Source organism: Rhinolophus sinicus, chromosome 8, assembly GCF_057876585.1.
Source record: "Rhinolophus sinicus isolate RSI-liver-muscle chromosome 8, RSI-T2T, whole genome shotgun sequence".
Classification (NCBI taxonomy): domain Eukaryota; kingdom Metazoa; phylum Chordata; class Mammalia; order Chiroptera; family Rhinolophidae; genus Rhinolophus; species Rhinolophus sinicus.
In genome coordinates, this window is record NC_142508.1 from 32,643,421 (window position 1) to 32,661,488 (window position 18,068).

The 18,068-nt window shown below is 46.8% G+C and overlaps 2 protein-coding genes across 4 annotated transcripts; both read right to left on the minus strand.

Annotated features, from left to right (window-relative positions):
* Window positions 1-783: 783 nt before the first annotated feature.
* On the minus strand, window positions 784-16,076 carry ZNF548 (zinc finger protein 548). Of its 3 annotated transcripts, XM_088800456.1 has the most exons (6): window positions 8,848-10,485; window positions 7,066-7,104; window positions 5,889-6,015; window positions 5,181-5,372; window positions 4,331-5,039; window positions 784-4,247 (listed from the first exon to the last, which is right to left on the minus strand). In XM_088800456.1, exons 5-6 carry the CDS (start codon window positions 4,452-4,454, stop codon window positions 2,560-2,562), a joined length of 1,812 nt encoding a protein of 603 aa, XP_088656582.1. In that variant the 5' UTR covers window positions 4,455-5,039; window positions 5,181-5,372; window positions 5,889-6,015; window positions 7,066-7,104; window positions 8,848-10,485; the 3' UTR covers window positions 784-2,559. The 3 variants fall into 3 exon arrangements, with proteins under 3 accessions (XP_088656582.1, XP_088656581.1, XP_074171481.2); XM_088800455.1 differs by lacking the exons at window positions 4,331-5,039; window positions 5,181-5,372; window positions 7,066-7,104 and adding exons at window positions 10,496-10,706; window positions 16,055-16,076 and having other exon boundaries at window positions 8,848-8,889; XM_074315380.2 differs by lacking the exons at window positions 4,331-5,039; window positions 5,181-5,372; window positions 7,066-7,104 and having other exon boundaries at window positions 8,848-10,486.
* Window positions 13,242-17,639, minus strand: LOC109437576 (zinc finger protein 416; the record flags this gene model as incomplete). The annotated part of the gene is given in 2 exon segments (XM_088800473.1): window positions 13,242-16,210; window positions 17,432-17,639. Coding segments are annotated over 2 exon segments (1,275 nt in total), but the record flags the coding sequence as incomplete, so codon positions are not given.
* Window positions 17,640-18,068: the final 429 nt, after the last annotated feature.

Sequence of the window (18,068 nt, forward strand, 5' to 3'; positions counted from 1 at the left end):
AAAATGAATATAGCTATTCCTGCTTTCTTTTGATTACTATTACCATGGTATATTTTTCTCCATTTACTGTATGTTAAAATATATAAGTATCTTTATATTTAAACCACCTATTTCTTATAGACAACATATAGTTGGTTCCTGTGTTTTGACCCACTTTGACAATGTCTTTTGATTGGTGCAGACATTCAAAGTGATTAATGATATAGTTGGATTAATATCTACCATATTGGTTACTGTTTTCTATTTGTTGCCCTTGTACTTTGCTCCTATTTTTGTCTTCCATCCTCCCGCTGCCTTTTGTAGTTTTGAGCATTTTATAATTCAGTTTTCTCTCCTTTATCAGTTACACTTTTTTTACTTTGCTTAGTGGTTGCCCTAGAGTTTACAGTATACATTTACAGCTAATCCAAATCCACTATACCACTTCACAGGTAGTGTGTGCACCTTAACAAGATAATCCTAATTCCTCCGTCTCATCCCTTGTACCATTGCTGTTATTCAGTTCACTTATAGTATATATTCACACACATACATACTTGAATGCATTGTTGCTATTATTTTTTGGACAAACTGTAATCTGTTAGATTAAGAAAAATGTTTTTATTTTACCTTTACTTATTCCTTCTCCAATGCTCTTCCTTTTTTTGTAGATCTGAGTACCTAATCCATATCATTTTCCTTCTCTCTAAAGTACTTAACAACTGAAAGACACTACTAGAAAAAAGAAGTCAAATAAGAAAAACCTACAAACATAATTCGGTGGAAACTTGTGTACAAGGCAGATGACTCAAACATTTTTATTGATAAAGAATTCATATGAAACAGAATTTAAATTTGTTAGTTTAACTTCACTTTCCCACTTGAAACAACTTTTTCTCAGTGATTCTCAGAACATGAAAGCACCTTTGTTTATTACACATGCCACTCTAATACATAACACAGAGCCTTGCTTATTTGATGCCATGCTTTTTGTACACACATGGATAGTACTAAATATATATATGTGTGTGTGTGTATACTTGTATATATACATACTTCGTGAAAACAGCCATATAAGAGTTTATATAAAAATCTAGAAATGCAAACTATACCGTCTACCTGGGATGGCAAGTTGGTTAAGGCTGGGAGAGAGCGACTATAAAGGAGCCAATGAAAACTATAGGGGCAATGATGTGTTCATTATCCTGACTTTGGTGATGGTCCCGTTATACTCACACATGAAAATACATTTTACACTTTTAATAAATGCAGCTTAATGTATGTCACTACCTCAATAAAGCTGTTAAATAAAGATTCCAGGGCCGGCCCGGTGGCTCAGGTGGTTAGAGCTCCATGCTCCTAACTCTGAAGGCTGCCAGTTCGATTCCCACATGGGCCAGTGGGCTCTCAACCACAAGGTTGCCAGTTCAACTCCTCGAGTCCCACAAGGGATGGTGGGCTCCGCCCCCTGCAACTAAGGTTGAACACGGCACCTTGAGCTGAGCTGCCTCCCGGATGGCTCAGTTGGTTGGAGCGCGGGCTCTCAACCACAAGGTTGCCAGTTCAATTCCTCGAGTCCCACAAGCGATGGTGGGAAGCGCCCCCTGCAACTAAAATTGAACATGGCACCTTGAGCTGAGCTGCCACTGAGCACCCAGATGGCTCAGTTGGTTGGAGAGCATCCTCTCAACCACAAGGTTGCCGGTTCGACTCCCGCAAGGGATGGTGGGCTGTGCCCCCTGCAACTAGCAACGGCAACTGGACCTGGAGCTGAGTTGTGCCCTCCACAAGTAAGACTAAAAGAACAACAATTTGAAGCTGAACAGCACCCTCCACAACTGAGATTGAAAGGACAACAACTTGACTTGGAAAAAATAATAATAATAAAGATTCCATATAAAATCTAAGTCTCTTCCTCTAGAAATACATCTGGCAAAAACGTACTGACTCCATTGGCACCATTTCCCATGTCAGGTGGGATAATCTGATTCCTTCTCAAAACAGCAGGAAATGCTGACAAATGCTTCAATGTGGGGAAATTATGCTAAGCAAAATGAGCCAGTCACAAAAAGACAAATAATATATGATTCTACTTATATGAAGTATCCAGAGTAGTCAAACTCAAAGAAACAGAAAGTACAATGTGGTTGTCAGGTGCAGTGGGAAAGGTGGGGGTGGGGAGGGAGGAGGAGGAGTTATTTAATGAGTATAGAGTTTCAGTTTTGCAAGATCAAAAGAATACTGGAGATTAGTTGCACAGATATATGAATTTTTTAACATTACTAACCTGTACAATTAAAATGGTAGAGGATTAACTTTGTTACATGTATTTTACCACAATTAAAAATGTAAGATAAAAAAAAAAAACACATTACAGTAGCTCCCAGGGTCTTTTGGCTGAAGTCTCCCCATTTGCAGTCCTCTCTCTGGTGTGAACTTTTCGGTGCCAGAATGTGGTGGGAGTTTTGGCTGAACACGTGCCCATGTCTGCTGCCCTCATAAGGTCTTTCTCCACTGTGAAATCTCTGACGTGTGATGGGGCTGCAGTCGTACCTAAAGACTTCCCCATATTCACTGTACTCAGAAGGTGATTCTCCAGTGTAATGAGTTTAGAGTGGTACCTACAGGATCTACCATATTCTCTGCACTCATGAAGTCTTGGTCAGTGTGAATTCTGTTTAATGACACTGGTGTTGTATCTAAAGAATTCCCCACATTCGTGGTGCTCATAGGCCTGTCCTGACTGTGGATTTTCTGGTGATGAACGAGGTGGGACTTTCTAATGAAGGCTTTCTGACATTTGCTACACTCATAAGGCCTTTCTCCACTGTGGATTTTCTGGTGCTCGACAAGTATATGTTTATGGCTAAAGGCTTTCCCACATTCGCTGCACTCATAAGGCCTCTCTCCAGTGTGATTTCTCCAATGTTTAATGAGGTTGGAGTTGTACCGGAAAAATTTCCCACACTCACTGCACTCATAAGGCCTTTCTCCAGTGTGAACTCTCTTATGTCTAACGAGTCTGCAGTGGTACCGAAAGGCTTTCCCACATTCACTGCACTCATAAGGCCTTTCTCCAGTGTGATTTTGCCAATGTTTAATGAGCTTGGACTTGTACCTAAAGAATTCCCCACATAAGCTGCACTCATAAGGCCTTTCTACAGAGTGAACTCTTTGATGTCTAATGAGTGTGGAGGTGTACCTAAAGAACTTCCCACATTCACTGCACTCATAAGGCCTTTCTCCGGTGTGGACTCTCTGATGTTTAACAAGTGTGGAGTTGTACCTAAAGAACTTGCCACATTCATTGCAACCATAAGGCCTTTCTGCAGTGTGAACTCTCTGGTGTCTCATGAATGTGGAGCTATACCTGAAAAATTTCCCACATTCGCTGCACTCATAAGGCCTTTCTCCAGTGTGAACTCTCTCATGTCTTATCAGTCTGTAGTTATACCTAAAGAATTTTCCACATTCTCTGCACTCATAAGGCCATTCACCATTGTGAATTCTCTGATGTTTCATGAAGTTGGCTTTGTACTTAAAGAATCCCCCACATTTGCTGCACTCATAAGGGCTTAATCCAGTGTGAACTCTCTGGTGACTAATGAGTGTGGACTTGGACCTAAAGGCTTTCCCACACTCACTGCACTTAAAAGGCCTTTCTCCAGTGTGGATTTTCTGGTGCTGAACAAGGTGGAATTTTCTAATAAAGGCCATTCCACATTTGCTGCATTCATGAGGCCTGACTCCAGTGTGAATTTTCTGGTGCTGAACAAGTATCTGCTTTCGGCTGAAGCCTTTCCCACACTGAGTGCACTTGTAGTCATTTTGTCCACTTTCAAAGGCCTCTCTGCACTCGGAGTCCCCATGTGGCTTCCCTCCACTGCGAGGGGCCTGGTGCTGGGGGAGGCTTGTGCTGGTCTGGAAGTCCTTCTCAATCTCCATGCACGTGAGAATCTCCTCTGTCATGTGAGTGCTGCCATTCATCACAAATGAAGGCCTCCCCTCATCCCTTTTGGAAAGTCTGTCTCCAATCTGCTCCATTTGGTGCTGGTAAAGATCTGTCCCACAAATGTATACCCTTTGATCAGGGTACATTCCATCACGCTCAGCAAGATGCAAAACGTCTTTCAAGAGTGGGCCATGCGCATCACAAGGCTGGGCCCTGTGGGTGGACAGATCTGGCTTTGGAGTCCTGACCTGTGACTCTCCCACAGAATCACCTTGCTCAGAAGGGGCCGCCTCATCCTGGGCTCCATGACACCAGCCTGCAAGCAGAGAAATGCCGGTGAAGTGCACATCGACTGTGGTGGGAGGGGGCAGCCCCATCACAAATGAGTATCAGACACACCATGAGTAAGCCCATGGGACTGCTGACAGGAAAGGCGGCTAGAGCCAGAGAGAGGAAGGCCTGCTGTACAGAGCTGGGTGGGAGACCCCTGATGATGAGGAAGGACCGAAAGCAGGGGTAACATCTTAGTCCATTCAGGTTCCTATAACAAAATACAATTGACTGGGTGGTATTTTAACAACAAAAACAATCTTCTAAACAACAGAAATTTATTTCCCACAGTTCTGGAAGCAGGAATGCCAGGATCAGGGTGCCAGCATGGCTGGGTGAAGGCCCTCTTCCAGGTCGCAGACTTCTCGTTGGTTCTTCACATAGTGGAACGGGCTCGAGACCTCTGTGGGGTCTCTTTTATAAGAGCACTAATGTCATTCATGAGGGCTTGGCCCTCATGACCTAATCATTCCCCAAACGCCCCATCTGCTAATATCATCACCTTGCACATGAGGTTTTCAATGTATGATTCTTGGAGGACACAAACATTCAGACCATAGCAGGTACAGTGCAGGGAGCAGAGGCAGGGTCTCCAAATCACTCCTCTGCAAATGGCTTTCAACAAGTCCTGGCTGCTGGTGACTGGTGAGCACTGTGTAGCAGGTAGTGTCCAGACCCAGGAATACGTGACTAGAACAGACATGCTGCAGTTCTAGGACATTTAATGATACGTGCAGACCTCGCAACTTCGTAAGTGTAGATCAAATGTTGGAGAGTGCTGCAGAGGGAGCAATGAAACAGGATGGGTGAGAGCTGAAGGCCACCTAGGTATGGTTGGAGTGTGGCAGAAATGGGATTAGAAGTCAGAGTAGAAATGAAAATGGGGAAGAAAAAGTAGACATGAAGTGTGGCCACTAACCTGGCATCGAGCAATGACAAACAAAAGCCAGTTTCCCAGCTCTGACATCTCGTCCTCGCCCAGCCCCTTTGCAGGGCCATGTACTTTTGAGTGTCTCGTGCCACTGACATAATAATATCCACCCTATTAGGTGTCCAGGGTCCTCTCCATTGCTCAAGGTGAGCACTGACATGGCACCTAAAGAGGCCGGTTCTAGGTGAAAGACACGAAAAACATGGCCAGCATGTGCCCAGAGTGATCCAACACCGGACATCCGTCATTCTCAAATTCCAAGAACTTCACAAGGTAGACAGTATAAACAATCCAGTGGTCCCCCAAATTAGTAACAATGTCGATACCTAAATTCCTGGCACAGGAAGACTCCAAGAAATGTCAGCAAGAGGAAGGGGAAAGGCCCAGGGCACCGAGGTTCTAGCATCTAAGCTGAGTGACCCAAGCAGGGACAGGCAGGTATGAGGGCAGGTCTCAGACAAGCTTCAAGATTTCCGACTCCTGAGCCCTGTCTTGCAAGTACTCAGAGCAGCCGGGACGGGCTGCTTGGGGACAGCGAGTACAGTGCACACGGCCCGGCCATGGCAGCAACAACACACATGCCAGGAAAGGAAGTAGTGCCCACCAGAGTCTCATTGTGGGAAGGACAGAGCTGCCCCTGAAAAGAGGGAAAACAATGCCCAGCCCAGGACCCTGGGGTAGGTGTGAGGGCCTTACCTATGGCAGATAGAAGTGCGACGTTCTCCGTCATCACATGGTGGTACAGGGATCTCTGAGCTTCATCAAGGAGTTCCCACTCCTCCTGGGAGAAATGTACGGCCACGTCCTCAAAGACCACACGGCCCTGCCAAAGTGGGGACAATTTAGTCCACGAGCAGCTTCTTGTTCTGTGTTTCCTTCAATTCCGCATTTGTCTCCTTGCCACCCATTAATTACAGAACCAAACTAACAGCCAAATCTGTTTATCTCTCCCCTGTGATCCAGAGCCCAGTCTGAATCACCTCAATGAACTCTCGCACATCAAGTGGATAGTTCCCCTGCCCCAAATCAGCCCAGGATGAAGGATCAGACAACTAGGGACAGCCTCTGCCCCCCAGGTACACTACAATTATACAAACTAGCCATCCCTAAGCTTTTCATCCCACCCTCCCTGCATTGCCCTTGGAAAGTCCAATAAAGGCTCTGACCTCAGGTTTCCCTCTACTCGTGCTTCCCCATGTGGCCCTGTATTATATGGTGTGCCCCTCCTCTCAGGAAATGTAAGTAGGGCTGGCCCGGTGGCTCAGGTTGTTGGAGCGCTGTGCTCCTAACTCAGAGGTCGCTGGTTGTTTTCCCACCTGGACCAGTGAGCTGCGCCCGCTACAGCTAAGATTGTGAATAATAGCTCTCCCTGGAGCTGGGCTACAGTGAACAGCCAGGGGTTGGCGTGAGCTACTGGGGCAGCTGAGTGCTGCCATGGGCTGCTGTGTGCTGCCGTGGGCTACTGTGTGATGCCATGAGCACAACTGGCTGGCAGCCATCGTGAGCGGCTGGCAGCCGGCGAGAGCTGCGTGAGCTGCTGTGAGCAGCCAACCTACAACTGGTGACCGACTGCCTCAGATGGGGGAGTGCAAGGCTCATAATACCAGCATAATACTAGGGAGCTGTGTCCTACAACCGGACTGAGAGACAATGGCTTAAACCAGAGTGGGGGGGGAGGTGGAAGAAAGGAAGTAATAAAAACTTTCTTTCACTGTCACTGGCCTCTCTGTGTCCTCACTTACTCATTGATTGTGCATAAATTAAAACCCCATAGGTACTGTCACTCATACACTTCTCTCCAGCACCATCAGCCCTTCCCCCACACATCCCTCCTGCTGATCCTCTTCCCGACTTCCCGATGTGGAACACTTACCAGGTGCTGGGGGCACCTGTGTCTCCTCTCTCAATAGCACTGAGTCCAGCACACAGCATGAAACAGGTGGGGGAGGGGGCAGAAAAGTGCCATCTTAGGCTCTGGCCTGGTATATGGGATCCCAGCCCTCTCCTGTCAGCCAGTTTCCCTAGGGTCTCCCAGATCTTGCCTCTCAGACAACCAAACTCAGTCTCATCATTCCACCCTAAGGGCCAGTGCCAGGGCCCAGGGCCAACCACTCACCCTTCTCACCTGCACATCACTGTTTGGACTGCCCTCCCTCAGAACTCTGAACCCTGCACAGTGACAACTCCACAGACACGCCAGCCCATGCCACTGGCATTTCCTTCACCTCCTAACAGGCCACTCTGCACGTGGAAACCAGTTGTGCATGACCAGTGCATGCAGCATCTGACTCAGTTCCATCCCGCCCCTGAATGCCAGTCTCCCAGGGCCCTTCCCATGTGGGGACCTCACATACCTTAGCCTCCCCCTTCTGCATTGCACTAGCTGTCCCATGCTCAGAACCCTCCTGTCTCCTCACTGAAAGCCAGTTACACTGCCCTCTCACCCATACTCCCACACCCCTTAGTCTAGCAACTCTCCTGGCTGACCCATTTGTCCTGTCCACATCCATGTCATGTGCACGCTGGCCTGGGAAGACTGTCACTCCTACTCCCCAAAACACACACACACACACACACACACACACACACTCCGCTTCCTCACCTGTGACCATCCAGTTGCCCAATCAGAAGGCCTGGTACTCAGGCCTTTCACTGCCATTGCTTGTGTTCCAGTGATTGCAGGCCACCATGACCTACAGATACTGCCTCTGACACCCGCTCCCAGATCCATCCTAGTCCACACACTGGCCCCTACTTGCTGTCTCCAACCTGAATCCATCCCCTGAACTCCAGGCCTCTATGTAAAAGAGCTCACTTGACCCCTTCCCTTGCAGTCTCTGGAACATCTGTGACATGATACAAACTGACTCTTCATGTTCCATCTGAACACTCATCATCCTGCTGACTTTCCCGTTTTAGTTCACAAGGCACCCATCCTTCCTAACAAGGCTGAAAACCTGGGGTCATCCCTGATTCTCCCTTCCATTCCACCACCTCATCTCCCTCACACTCCATATCCTAAAACATGGGCAGTTGTAGTTCAAATAAACCCAGAAACCAACCACTACTCTATCTCCACAGCCACCACTCTGTGTAGCTACTGCCAACTGTTGCAAGAAATTCCTGCCAGGTCTCCCTGCCTTCACACACACACCCTGTCTGTCTTCCACATTACAGCCAGAGGGAGCCTGTTAAAATCTGGGTCACAACACCTTCCTCTTCTGCTTCAAACCTTCACACCAACTAGACAGAGGCCCAGGACCTCAGCCTGTCATTCCAGGCCTGATACCTGCGCTCCTCTACTCCCGCCCCCCGGCTCCCCATTCCCACTGGATATAACACAGACCTGCAGTTCCCTAAACATTCCAGCTAGGTCTCACCTGCAAGCATTTGAACATTCTAAATCCTGTGACCAGGACTCCTTGTGGACATCAAGGACTCCCTGCTACATCCAACCCTATCAGTTGTCAGAAATGGGAACTGCTTCATATAACCTGGGACTAAATACAAAATCCTGGGCTTGGTGAAAACACATGGTCTTCAGACTCAAGAGAGTGAGAAGAATGGGAGAAGTCTCAGGACACTATATATCGAGGTACCAAAACCTTTGGGGTGATAATTGGGATGGATTAAAGGTTGGATGCCCTCCACTCACCTGTACAGGATCCATAAGTATTTCTGCCACTGCCATGGGACCCTGCGGGAAGAGGGAGGCCATGAGAAATGGGCAGCCATGGTAGGATCCAATAAGCTGCCTGGACCATTACCCCTGCCCTGCCCTAGAGCAAAGCGACCTCAGCCTGATGGTCGAATCTCAGTTCCTCAGACCTCAGTGCTGCTTCTCACCAGCTGGGTGATCCTGTAGAAGAACTGAGCTTCCCTGAGCCTCAGAAAAAAGAAAATGCTTATGGGGTTAAGAATGCTTCCGACTTCATAGGGCTCAAATTGGTATTGAATATAAGGAGTGCATACTAGGTATTGTGTGCATTACACAGTATGCTATTATTAAATCAGCTATTGCTGTCCATAGGATCAAATTTCTATATATTTTCAGTGCAGATGAAGTGGTAGGATTTTACAATTTGGGGTCTTTATTTTTACCGCTTTTTAAGATTTCACAGGATATCATATCTAAAATTACACTGCAAACAAATACTTAGAAGTAAATCATTGTCAAACCAATTATGAAGTATTTGTATAAACTGAACTTATTGAATAGGTTCATTTCTAATTGCCTACCTGTGTGTACACATTGAGAGGGATATTGGTTAGTGTTTAAATCAATAAACTTCATACAATCTTATGTTAATGAGTTGCAGGGAGGGACTGAGCAGGCAGGTCAGCTACCAGTCTTTCAGCAACCAGTCCTGCCTGCAACATAATCCTCTAAGGGGAGCTTGTTGGGGGCCCATGACTGAAGCAGTGGATCACCCCTCTGGCTCTGAGGGCTGGAGGAGGTGAGAGGCAGCAGTGCCCTGGTCTGAGACCCAGCGGCTCCACCAGCCAGGCCAATGTTTCCTTTATTCCATAGGGAGTGGCCCTGAGGGTTGGCAGAGCCTGCAAGTGGAGAATCTGCACCAGTCACACAGCAGGCTCCACTGAAGGGAAGCTCCTTACTCCATTGAGGCCTCCCTTTCTACAGACACAGGCCAGTGTTCCTCCTATGTCACGTTCCTTCTTTTCTGGAGGGAGCAGAAGGGATGCCAACACCCCCTCCCTGTGCCCTCCTGTCCCATCTGAAACAACAACCTTAAGACTCGCCCTCCTGTTTGATCCCCAGGCCTGCCCTGGTCCAGTCCACATTCTTCAACCCTTTGATATCATCTCCAATCCTGCCCCCTTCCTCAGCTTCCAAACCTTTACGTTCATCTACACATATGATATCTCCATGTTGTAACATCTGTCTTGAGACGTGTCAGGGTCACATGTCCCCATCTGAATACTTTCAAATGTTCAGGAAAAAATACTTAGGATGGTGGTTCATTCCTTACTTTTGCTCACAGGTATATGTGATGCATCAGGAAGGAAATCCTTTAGACTCTATTGAAACCTACCCCATCGCTTCTCAGCCTTTTGGCTAAGACCAAGTGTCTCCTGGAGACACAGACCCGAGGTCTTCCCAGTGCTGCCGACTCAGCAGCACCTGCAGCCTGTGCACAGGCCGCACCTGAGGGAACCCGCCCACCTCATCACAGGGCGGACACGGGGGCCTGTGCGAGGAACCGAGCGGCGCCCCTCCACCCGGGCTCCATTCTCGGAGGCGGGAGCCCGGCAGTGTGAAGCCCGGGGGATGCAGCACCCACCTGAGTTCACGGCCCCCGCCACCGACCTGTGGGAAAAGTGGAACCGGAGCCCGGCGACGGGGCGGGAACAGGGCGCTGCGGTCACCAGCGGGCTCAGTCGGGCCTCACAGCTGCCTCCATGCGGCGGGGGCGACACCTCTCCTCGCGCTTTTCCGCTCCCTTACCTCGATGCCCGGGAAACGCTTCTGAGGCGCTGGACCGATGACCAACCCTGGAGCGACCAAAATAACAACTATAAGGGACGCCGGCAGTCCCATCCCCACCATGCGCGCGCATTGGTTCAGTCGCCGCCGACGCTGCCGCCCGCACCGTAGAGACTTCTGGGTATTGTAGTTTCCACTATCGCCACCACTTATCCCCTCTCAGAGCATTAAGTCACTCATTAGTGGCGGATAACAGGCAAGGAACCAGGACAGGGGCGCTGGGAAATAGAGTTCCACAACTCTAAGAAGAGGGCGACATTAAAGGGGACATTTCCTGGAGAGCAGTGTAGGAAGTCACAGAAAGGTTAGGGACCTGTTATTTCAGAGACTGAAGCACAGCAAATTCCCAAAGGCTAACACATCCAAAGGGACCACCATGTCATTATGACACTCTACGTCCACTCATGGTTGTCAGATATCTTGTTGCTTTTCAAATACACGTAGACTGAAGATCTGGGGGCTGTTTAATGAGCTTTCAGTATATTTGGCCCAGAACAAGAAAAGACTCAGACAGAGGCATGGTGGGGAAGATGCAGAAGGGATGACAGGAGCTACAGAAGTAGGTAGAAAGGGTGAAGCTGTGCCTCGGGTTCAGAGGCACACAGAAAACATCTTTCCTGGCTGTATAATCAGTGATTGTGTATGAACCCAGTGCACAGCACATTTCTTCATATGTATACTACTCCATACCTGAGACATTTTTCAACTCTTTTAAGAATCTGAAAGCCATCTGAAAAGAATGTCACTTATACCATCTTCTGCAGGGGCAATGTGTGCTCTTTTCATTGTTGGAGCACATGTACAAAAGGAGAACCTTGCCCCCAAAACAAAGGTGTGGGATTCCATGATCTAATCTCCTTGCTGGGAAGTGATTTATCATTTCACCTGAAATTGCAGCAGCAGTGCCTTCAAAGGGAGTTGACATTATCTGTGAAAAACACTTGTGAATGGAAATTACTGTAAGGTATTAATAACGACTATGTAGTTATTCGAAGAAAGTAGCAGAAAAAGTCCTAGAGAAACACACCTGTGACATGTAAAGAAAAGTCAAGATCTCAGTGAAATTTAATCAAGACAGTTTAGTTTGAAAAGCCAGAGAATGAAGCAGAGCCTGTGGCTATGCTGGAATCTTGGCCACATTCAGGCTTTCATTCTCCAAAACATGATTTTTTTCATACTTGAAAATGTGGCTCCTTAATTGTTTGGAGTGATAGAGATGGTATTTGAAAGACTTGACGGTAAAGTGAAAATGAATAGGGGAGCTGTGCTGTATTCATTGGTCTAAGAAAGGTTCAGTGAGCACCTACTGGGTTTCAGGCACAATAGTAGGTGCCAGCTGCTCTGTGTATACAGAGCTGTTCTGTTTTCTTAGATTCGGTATTTGTCTATTTAGCATTCATTTATTACAAGGCCAAACTAACAGTCAAGTTGTGCAAGTCAGCTTTCAAGGGTTCAAAAAACTCGTACTACAAACACCCCAAAAACAAACCCTAATGTGTTTTCAATTCCTGCCAAATAGGGGATGTCCCCACCTAGGTACTCCTGGTCACTTTAGTCATTAAGGCATAATCCCAGTTTCTCCCCCACCCACTTCTTCCCACATGTGACACGTTTCATGTGGACTTCTGTGGTGTGCCTGGCCTCTTCATTTCCAGGGTGTCAAAGTGTAGTTAAGCTATTCCATGGTATTTCTGCCTTGACACTCATTGTATTTGGCCAAACAGGTTGCAGGGACCTTAAACTGATAAGGGATAGGAGAGGCCACTGGGATCTCTGACAATCTTTGAGATTTCTGAGCCCTGAGCAGCAGAGGAGGGGGTGCTTGGGGACAGACAGTACACTGCACAAAGCCCAGCCCTGGCACCCACAATAAATATGCCAGGAAAGGAATTAGGACTCATGGTCTGGATGTGGTGAACCCAGATGTGCCCTGAGGAGAAAGGAGAAAAGTAGTGCCCTGTCCAGGACACTGGAGTAGGTGTGAGGACCTTACCAAGTGATGCCTTTTATAATAATCTCATAGCTACCTTATAAGACTTAAAGATTCTTGATGGCGGGACACAACACAATGACACTTGAGTAGATACTTTGACCTTGGAATGACAGAAGGGCATCAGGTAGGACCACACAGTGGGCTGCAGAGGGGGACATGATAAGCCACCTGGAGCTGTAGAGGGCACCCTATGTATAGCAAGTGGCCTGGGGTTAGGTAGGTTTCCCAGGCTCCCTGCCAGTGGCTTCATTTGAATAATTTCATGGGCTCAAGGGCAACTAGGGGTTGTCCCGAGTTGCCTGATATCTGGTTCTGAGACATCAGAGTACAGCAGTCTAGAATGTGAGTTCCTCATAAGGACAGTGGTTGGAGTGTGGACTTAATCAGCTGTTACAAAATGGGAAATAACCAGCATCAAGCCAGGAACACAAAACTGGATCAAAATAATATTTTCATAAAACTACATATTAAAACACCGTAGCACTGACATAAAGATTAACATATAGAGCAATGAAATAGAACAGAGTTCCCAGAAATGAAAGCCAGCGTATTTGATCAAATAATTGACAAGAGTGCCAAGACAATTTAATGGAGAAAGGGCAGTCTTTTCAACACTGATTCTGCGGAAAGTGGATGTCTGCGTGCAAAAGAATGAAGTTGGACCCTTACTTAAACCACACATAAAAATGAACTCAAAATGGATCAAAGACCTAACAGCAAGATGTAAACATATAAAATTCTTAGATAAAAACATAGGGAAAAACCTTCGTAACACTAGATTTGGAAATAACTTCTTGGCACTGACACAAAAAGCACAGGGAACAAAAATAAAAATAGATTAAATTGGACTACATCGAATTATAAAGTATGCATCAAAAGACACAATCAATAGAGTGAACAGGCAACCTACTGAATGGAAGAAAACATGTGCAAATCATATATTCAATAAGTGGTTAGTATCTAGATTATATACAGACTGCTACAACTCAACAATAAGAAAATAACCTGATTAAAAAATGGACAAATTTAGACATTTCCACAAAGAATATGGCCAAGAAGTCCATGATCATTAATCGCTAGGGAAATGCTAAACAAAAACACAATGAAATACTACCTCACACCCATTAGGATAGCTGTTATTAAACATGAAACAGAAAATAAAATTATGTTGAAGAGGATGTGGAGATACTGGAAACCTTTTGGACCTTTAATGGGAATGTAAAATGGTGCAGCCAATACAGAAAACAGTTCCTCAGTTCCTGAAAAGACTAAATATAAAATTAGCACATAATCCAGCAATTCCACGCCTGGCTATATACCCAAAAGAATGGAAGGCAGGATCTCAAGGAGATATTTGTACAGTCATCCTAATAGCAACATTGTAATGATAGCCAAAATGTGGAAATGAGGGACATGTCCATCAACGGGTGAGTGACTGGATAAAGAAAATGTGGTATGCACATACAATGGAGTGTTGCACAGCCTTAAAAAGTTAATTCTGAAACATGTCACATATTAGATAATACCTGAGATATGGTAGATAAAGTAAGCTGCTCACAAAATGACAAAAACTGTATGGTTCTTCTTACATGAGGTAGTGGGGGCAGTCAAATTCAAAGAGACAGAAAGTAGCATGGAGGTTGCCAGAGGCTGGATGAAGAGAGGAATCGACATCATTTAATGGGCACAGTTCCACTTATGCAAGATGAAGAAAGTACTGGATATTCATTGCACAGAATGTGAATGTACTTATTAACAGAACTAAACTGTACACTAAAATACTTAAGATGGCAAATTTTATGTATGTGTATTTTAACACAATAAAAAGAAAAAAACCCATAAATACATAATAGTACTTTACAGTACCAATCAGAGTAGACTGACTGAAGTCTTTTACCCATCTGCTGCACTCGTAAGTTCTTTCTTTGGTATGAACTTTTGGGAGCCAAGTGACTGGGAGCATTAGCTAAAGACTCTCCAACATTCACTGCACTCAGAAAGCATTTCTCCAGTGCAACCTCAACAATGTTTACTGAGGCCAGAGTTTTATGTAAAGACGTTCCCATAGCTGCTGTTCTCATAAGGTCTCCTGGCAATGTGAATTCACTGATGTGTAATGAGTCTGCAGCTGTACCACAAAAACTTCCCACATTAGCTATGCTCATAAAGGTCTCTCTCTAGTGTGACTTGTCTAACATCTAATGAGTGTGAAGCAGCAACTAAAGAATTTCCTACATCACTGCACTTATAGGACCTTTCTCCAGTATGAATTTCATGATGTTGAGTGTGAAACAGTACCTAAAAAACTTCCCACTCACTGCACTCATAAGGCCTTTCTCTGGTGTGAACTCTCTGATTAATAATGTGTGTGGAGTCATCCAGAAAGGATTTCCCACATCCGCTACACTCATAAGCCCTTTCTCCACTGTGGATTTTTTGGTGCTTGACAAGTTTATATTTGTGACTGAAGGTTTTCGCACCCTCGCTGCACATGTAAGGCCTCTCTCCAGTGTGGATTTTCTGGTACAACAGCTTTGTCTTTGCGGCTGAAAGCCTTCCCACATTCTGTGCACTCATAAGGCTTCTCGTCACTCTGCATTTTCTGATGCTCGATAAGTTTGTTTGTGGCTGAAGGCTTTCCCACATTCACTGCACACATAAGGCCTCTCTCCAGTATGCACTTTCTGATGTCTAACCAGTTTGGAGTGGTTCCTAAAGAATTTCCCACAATCACTGCAACCATAGGTCTTTCTGCAGAGTGGACTTTCTGGTGAGCAACGAGTTGGGACAGTCTAAGGAAGGTCTTCCCACACTGGCTGCACTCAAAAGGCCTCGGCCTGGTGTAAATTCTCTGGTGATCACTGAGGCCCAGTATTTGTGTATAGAATATGCCACAGTCCAGGTGCTCAGAAAGCCTGGCTTCAGTGTAGACTTTCTGGTGCTGGTCAAGGTGGGAGTTTCTAAGGAAGACCTCCCCACATTCCCTACACTCATAAAGCTTTTCTCCAGTGTGGACTTTCTCACGGTCGACAAGTTTATGTTTATGGCTGAAGGCTTTCCCACAATGAGTACACTTATAATCATTTTGCGAATTTCGAAGGGCCTCTCCACTTGCTGCCCTATGTGGCTGCCCCACACTGTGAAAAGACAGTTGTTGGAAAAGGTCTGTGCTGGCTGTGAAGTCCTTCCCACTTTCCTGGCATGTAAAGGTCCTCTCTGTCAAGTGCACGCTGCACTTCTTCACAAATGAAGGCCTCCCCTTGTCCTTTCTGGAAAGTTTCTCTCTAATTTGAAGCTTTTGGTGCTGGTGCTTTGCCCCATAAGCATACAGGCCTTGATCAGGGTATGTTCCATCCTGCTCACCTATGGACAAAATGTCTTTCAAGAGGGAGCTATATGTCTCACAGGCCTGGGCATTGTGGGTGGATGGCTCTGGCTTTGGAGTCCTGACCTGTAACTCTCCCACAGAATCACCTTCCTCAGAAGGGGCCACCTCATCCTGGGCTCCATGCCAACAGCCTGTAAGTAGAGAAATGCCAGTGAAGTGAATGTTGACTGTGGTGGGAGGGGGCAGCCCCATCACAAATGAGTGTCAGACACACCACGAGTAAGCCCATGGGACTGCTGACAGGAAAGGGAGCTAGAGCCAGAGAGAGGAAGGCCTGTTGTGCAGAGCTGGGTGGGAGACCCCTGACGATGAGGAAGGACCCAAGGCAGGGGTACAGTGCAGGGAGCAGAGGCAGGGTCTCCAAATCACTCCTCTGCAAATGGCTTTCAACAAGGCCTGGCTGCTGGTGACTGGTGATCATTGTGTAGCAGGTTGTGTCCAGACACAGAAATGTCTGATTGCAACACAATAGCTAGTGTTCAAGGGCTATTTAAGGATATGTGCAGACGTCAAATGTCCAGGGCACTGCAAAGGAAGCAGTGGAAGGGAACAAATGAAAGGTGAAGGCCACAAAAGTGGGGAGAGCTGGGGACCAGAAAATTAGAAATGACAATGGAAAAGAAAAGGTAGAAATGAGGCGTCACCAGTGTCCCTCACATCACACAACGGTGGGCACAGGCCTGGTTCCCAGTATGATTTGAACCCAGTTCTGACAACACGGCTTTTCCTAGCTATGAAGCACCAAGGTCATTTCCTGTTGCCATTGATGGAGTGATGTGCACACTGTCAGGCAGCCAGGCCCCTCCCTTTTCCTCAAGGCAACCTGGAACAGGCCAACCAAATGAAACACAGGGAAAGGGAGTGGACAGCATGTCCCCAGAGCGATCCAGCACATGACACCCCACATTCTAAAATCATGAACACTTCACAGAAGGGTCTTGCAGAATCAGTGGTGTCTACAAGTAGTGACTACATTGGTGCCTAAAATTCCTGACACAGGAAGACTCCAGGAAATGTCAGCAAGAGGAAGGGGAAAGGCCCAGGGCACCGAGGTTCTAGCATCTAACCTGAGTGACCCAAGCAGGGACAGGCAGGTATGAAGGGAGGTCTCAGACAAGCTTCAATATTTCTGTCTCCTGAACCCTGTCTTACAAGTACTCAGAGCAACAGGGACGGGCTACTTGGGGACAGCGAGTACAGTGCACACGGCCCAGCCCTGGCAGCAACAACAGAGATGCCAGGAAAGGAAGTAGTGCCCACCAGAGTCTCGTGGGAAGGACAGAACTACCCGTAGGGAACAGGGGAAAAACAGACGCCAGGCCAGGACCCTCAGGTAGGTGTGATGACCTTACCTAGTGATGACAAATCTGCAAAGTTCTCCAGCATCACATGGTGGTACAAGCGTCTCTGAGCCTCCTAAAGGAGGTCCCACTCCTCCTGGGAGAAATGTATGGCCATTTCTGTAAAAACCACTTGCCCCTGCCAAAATGGGGACAGGTCAATCAATGCGCACTTTCTCTCTCCAGGATCTTCAGTCTTTCCCCTCACACCTTCATTCCCTCACCCTCCACCCCGACTTCCAAATGTGGAAGAGATACCAGGTACTGGTGGCACCAGTGCCTACTCTCTCCTTGTCACCACTGATCACTGTGCCCAGAATACAGTAAAAACAAGTGGGGTAGGGCACAGATAAGCATCATCTAAACTCTGGGGCTGGAATGGGGACTCCTCTTTCATCACTAAATTATCTTTAGGTCCCCCAGATCTTGCCTCCCAGACAACGAAACTTGAACTCATCTTTCTCCCTTAAGTGTCCAGTGTCAGGGTGTGGGGCTAGACACTGCAGATCATTCTTGAACTCAACCTCTCTACAGACCTTGTGGTCCCTCCACTTTAACAACTCAGTTACTGATACCCCCCACCCACCTACTCCATAGGCATTTCCGTGGCCTCCATGCCACTGTGCACATGGAATCCAGGCAGTATTTT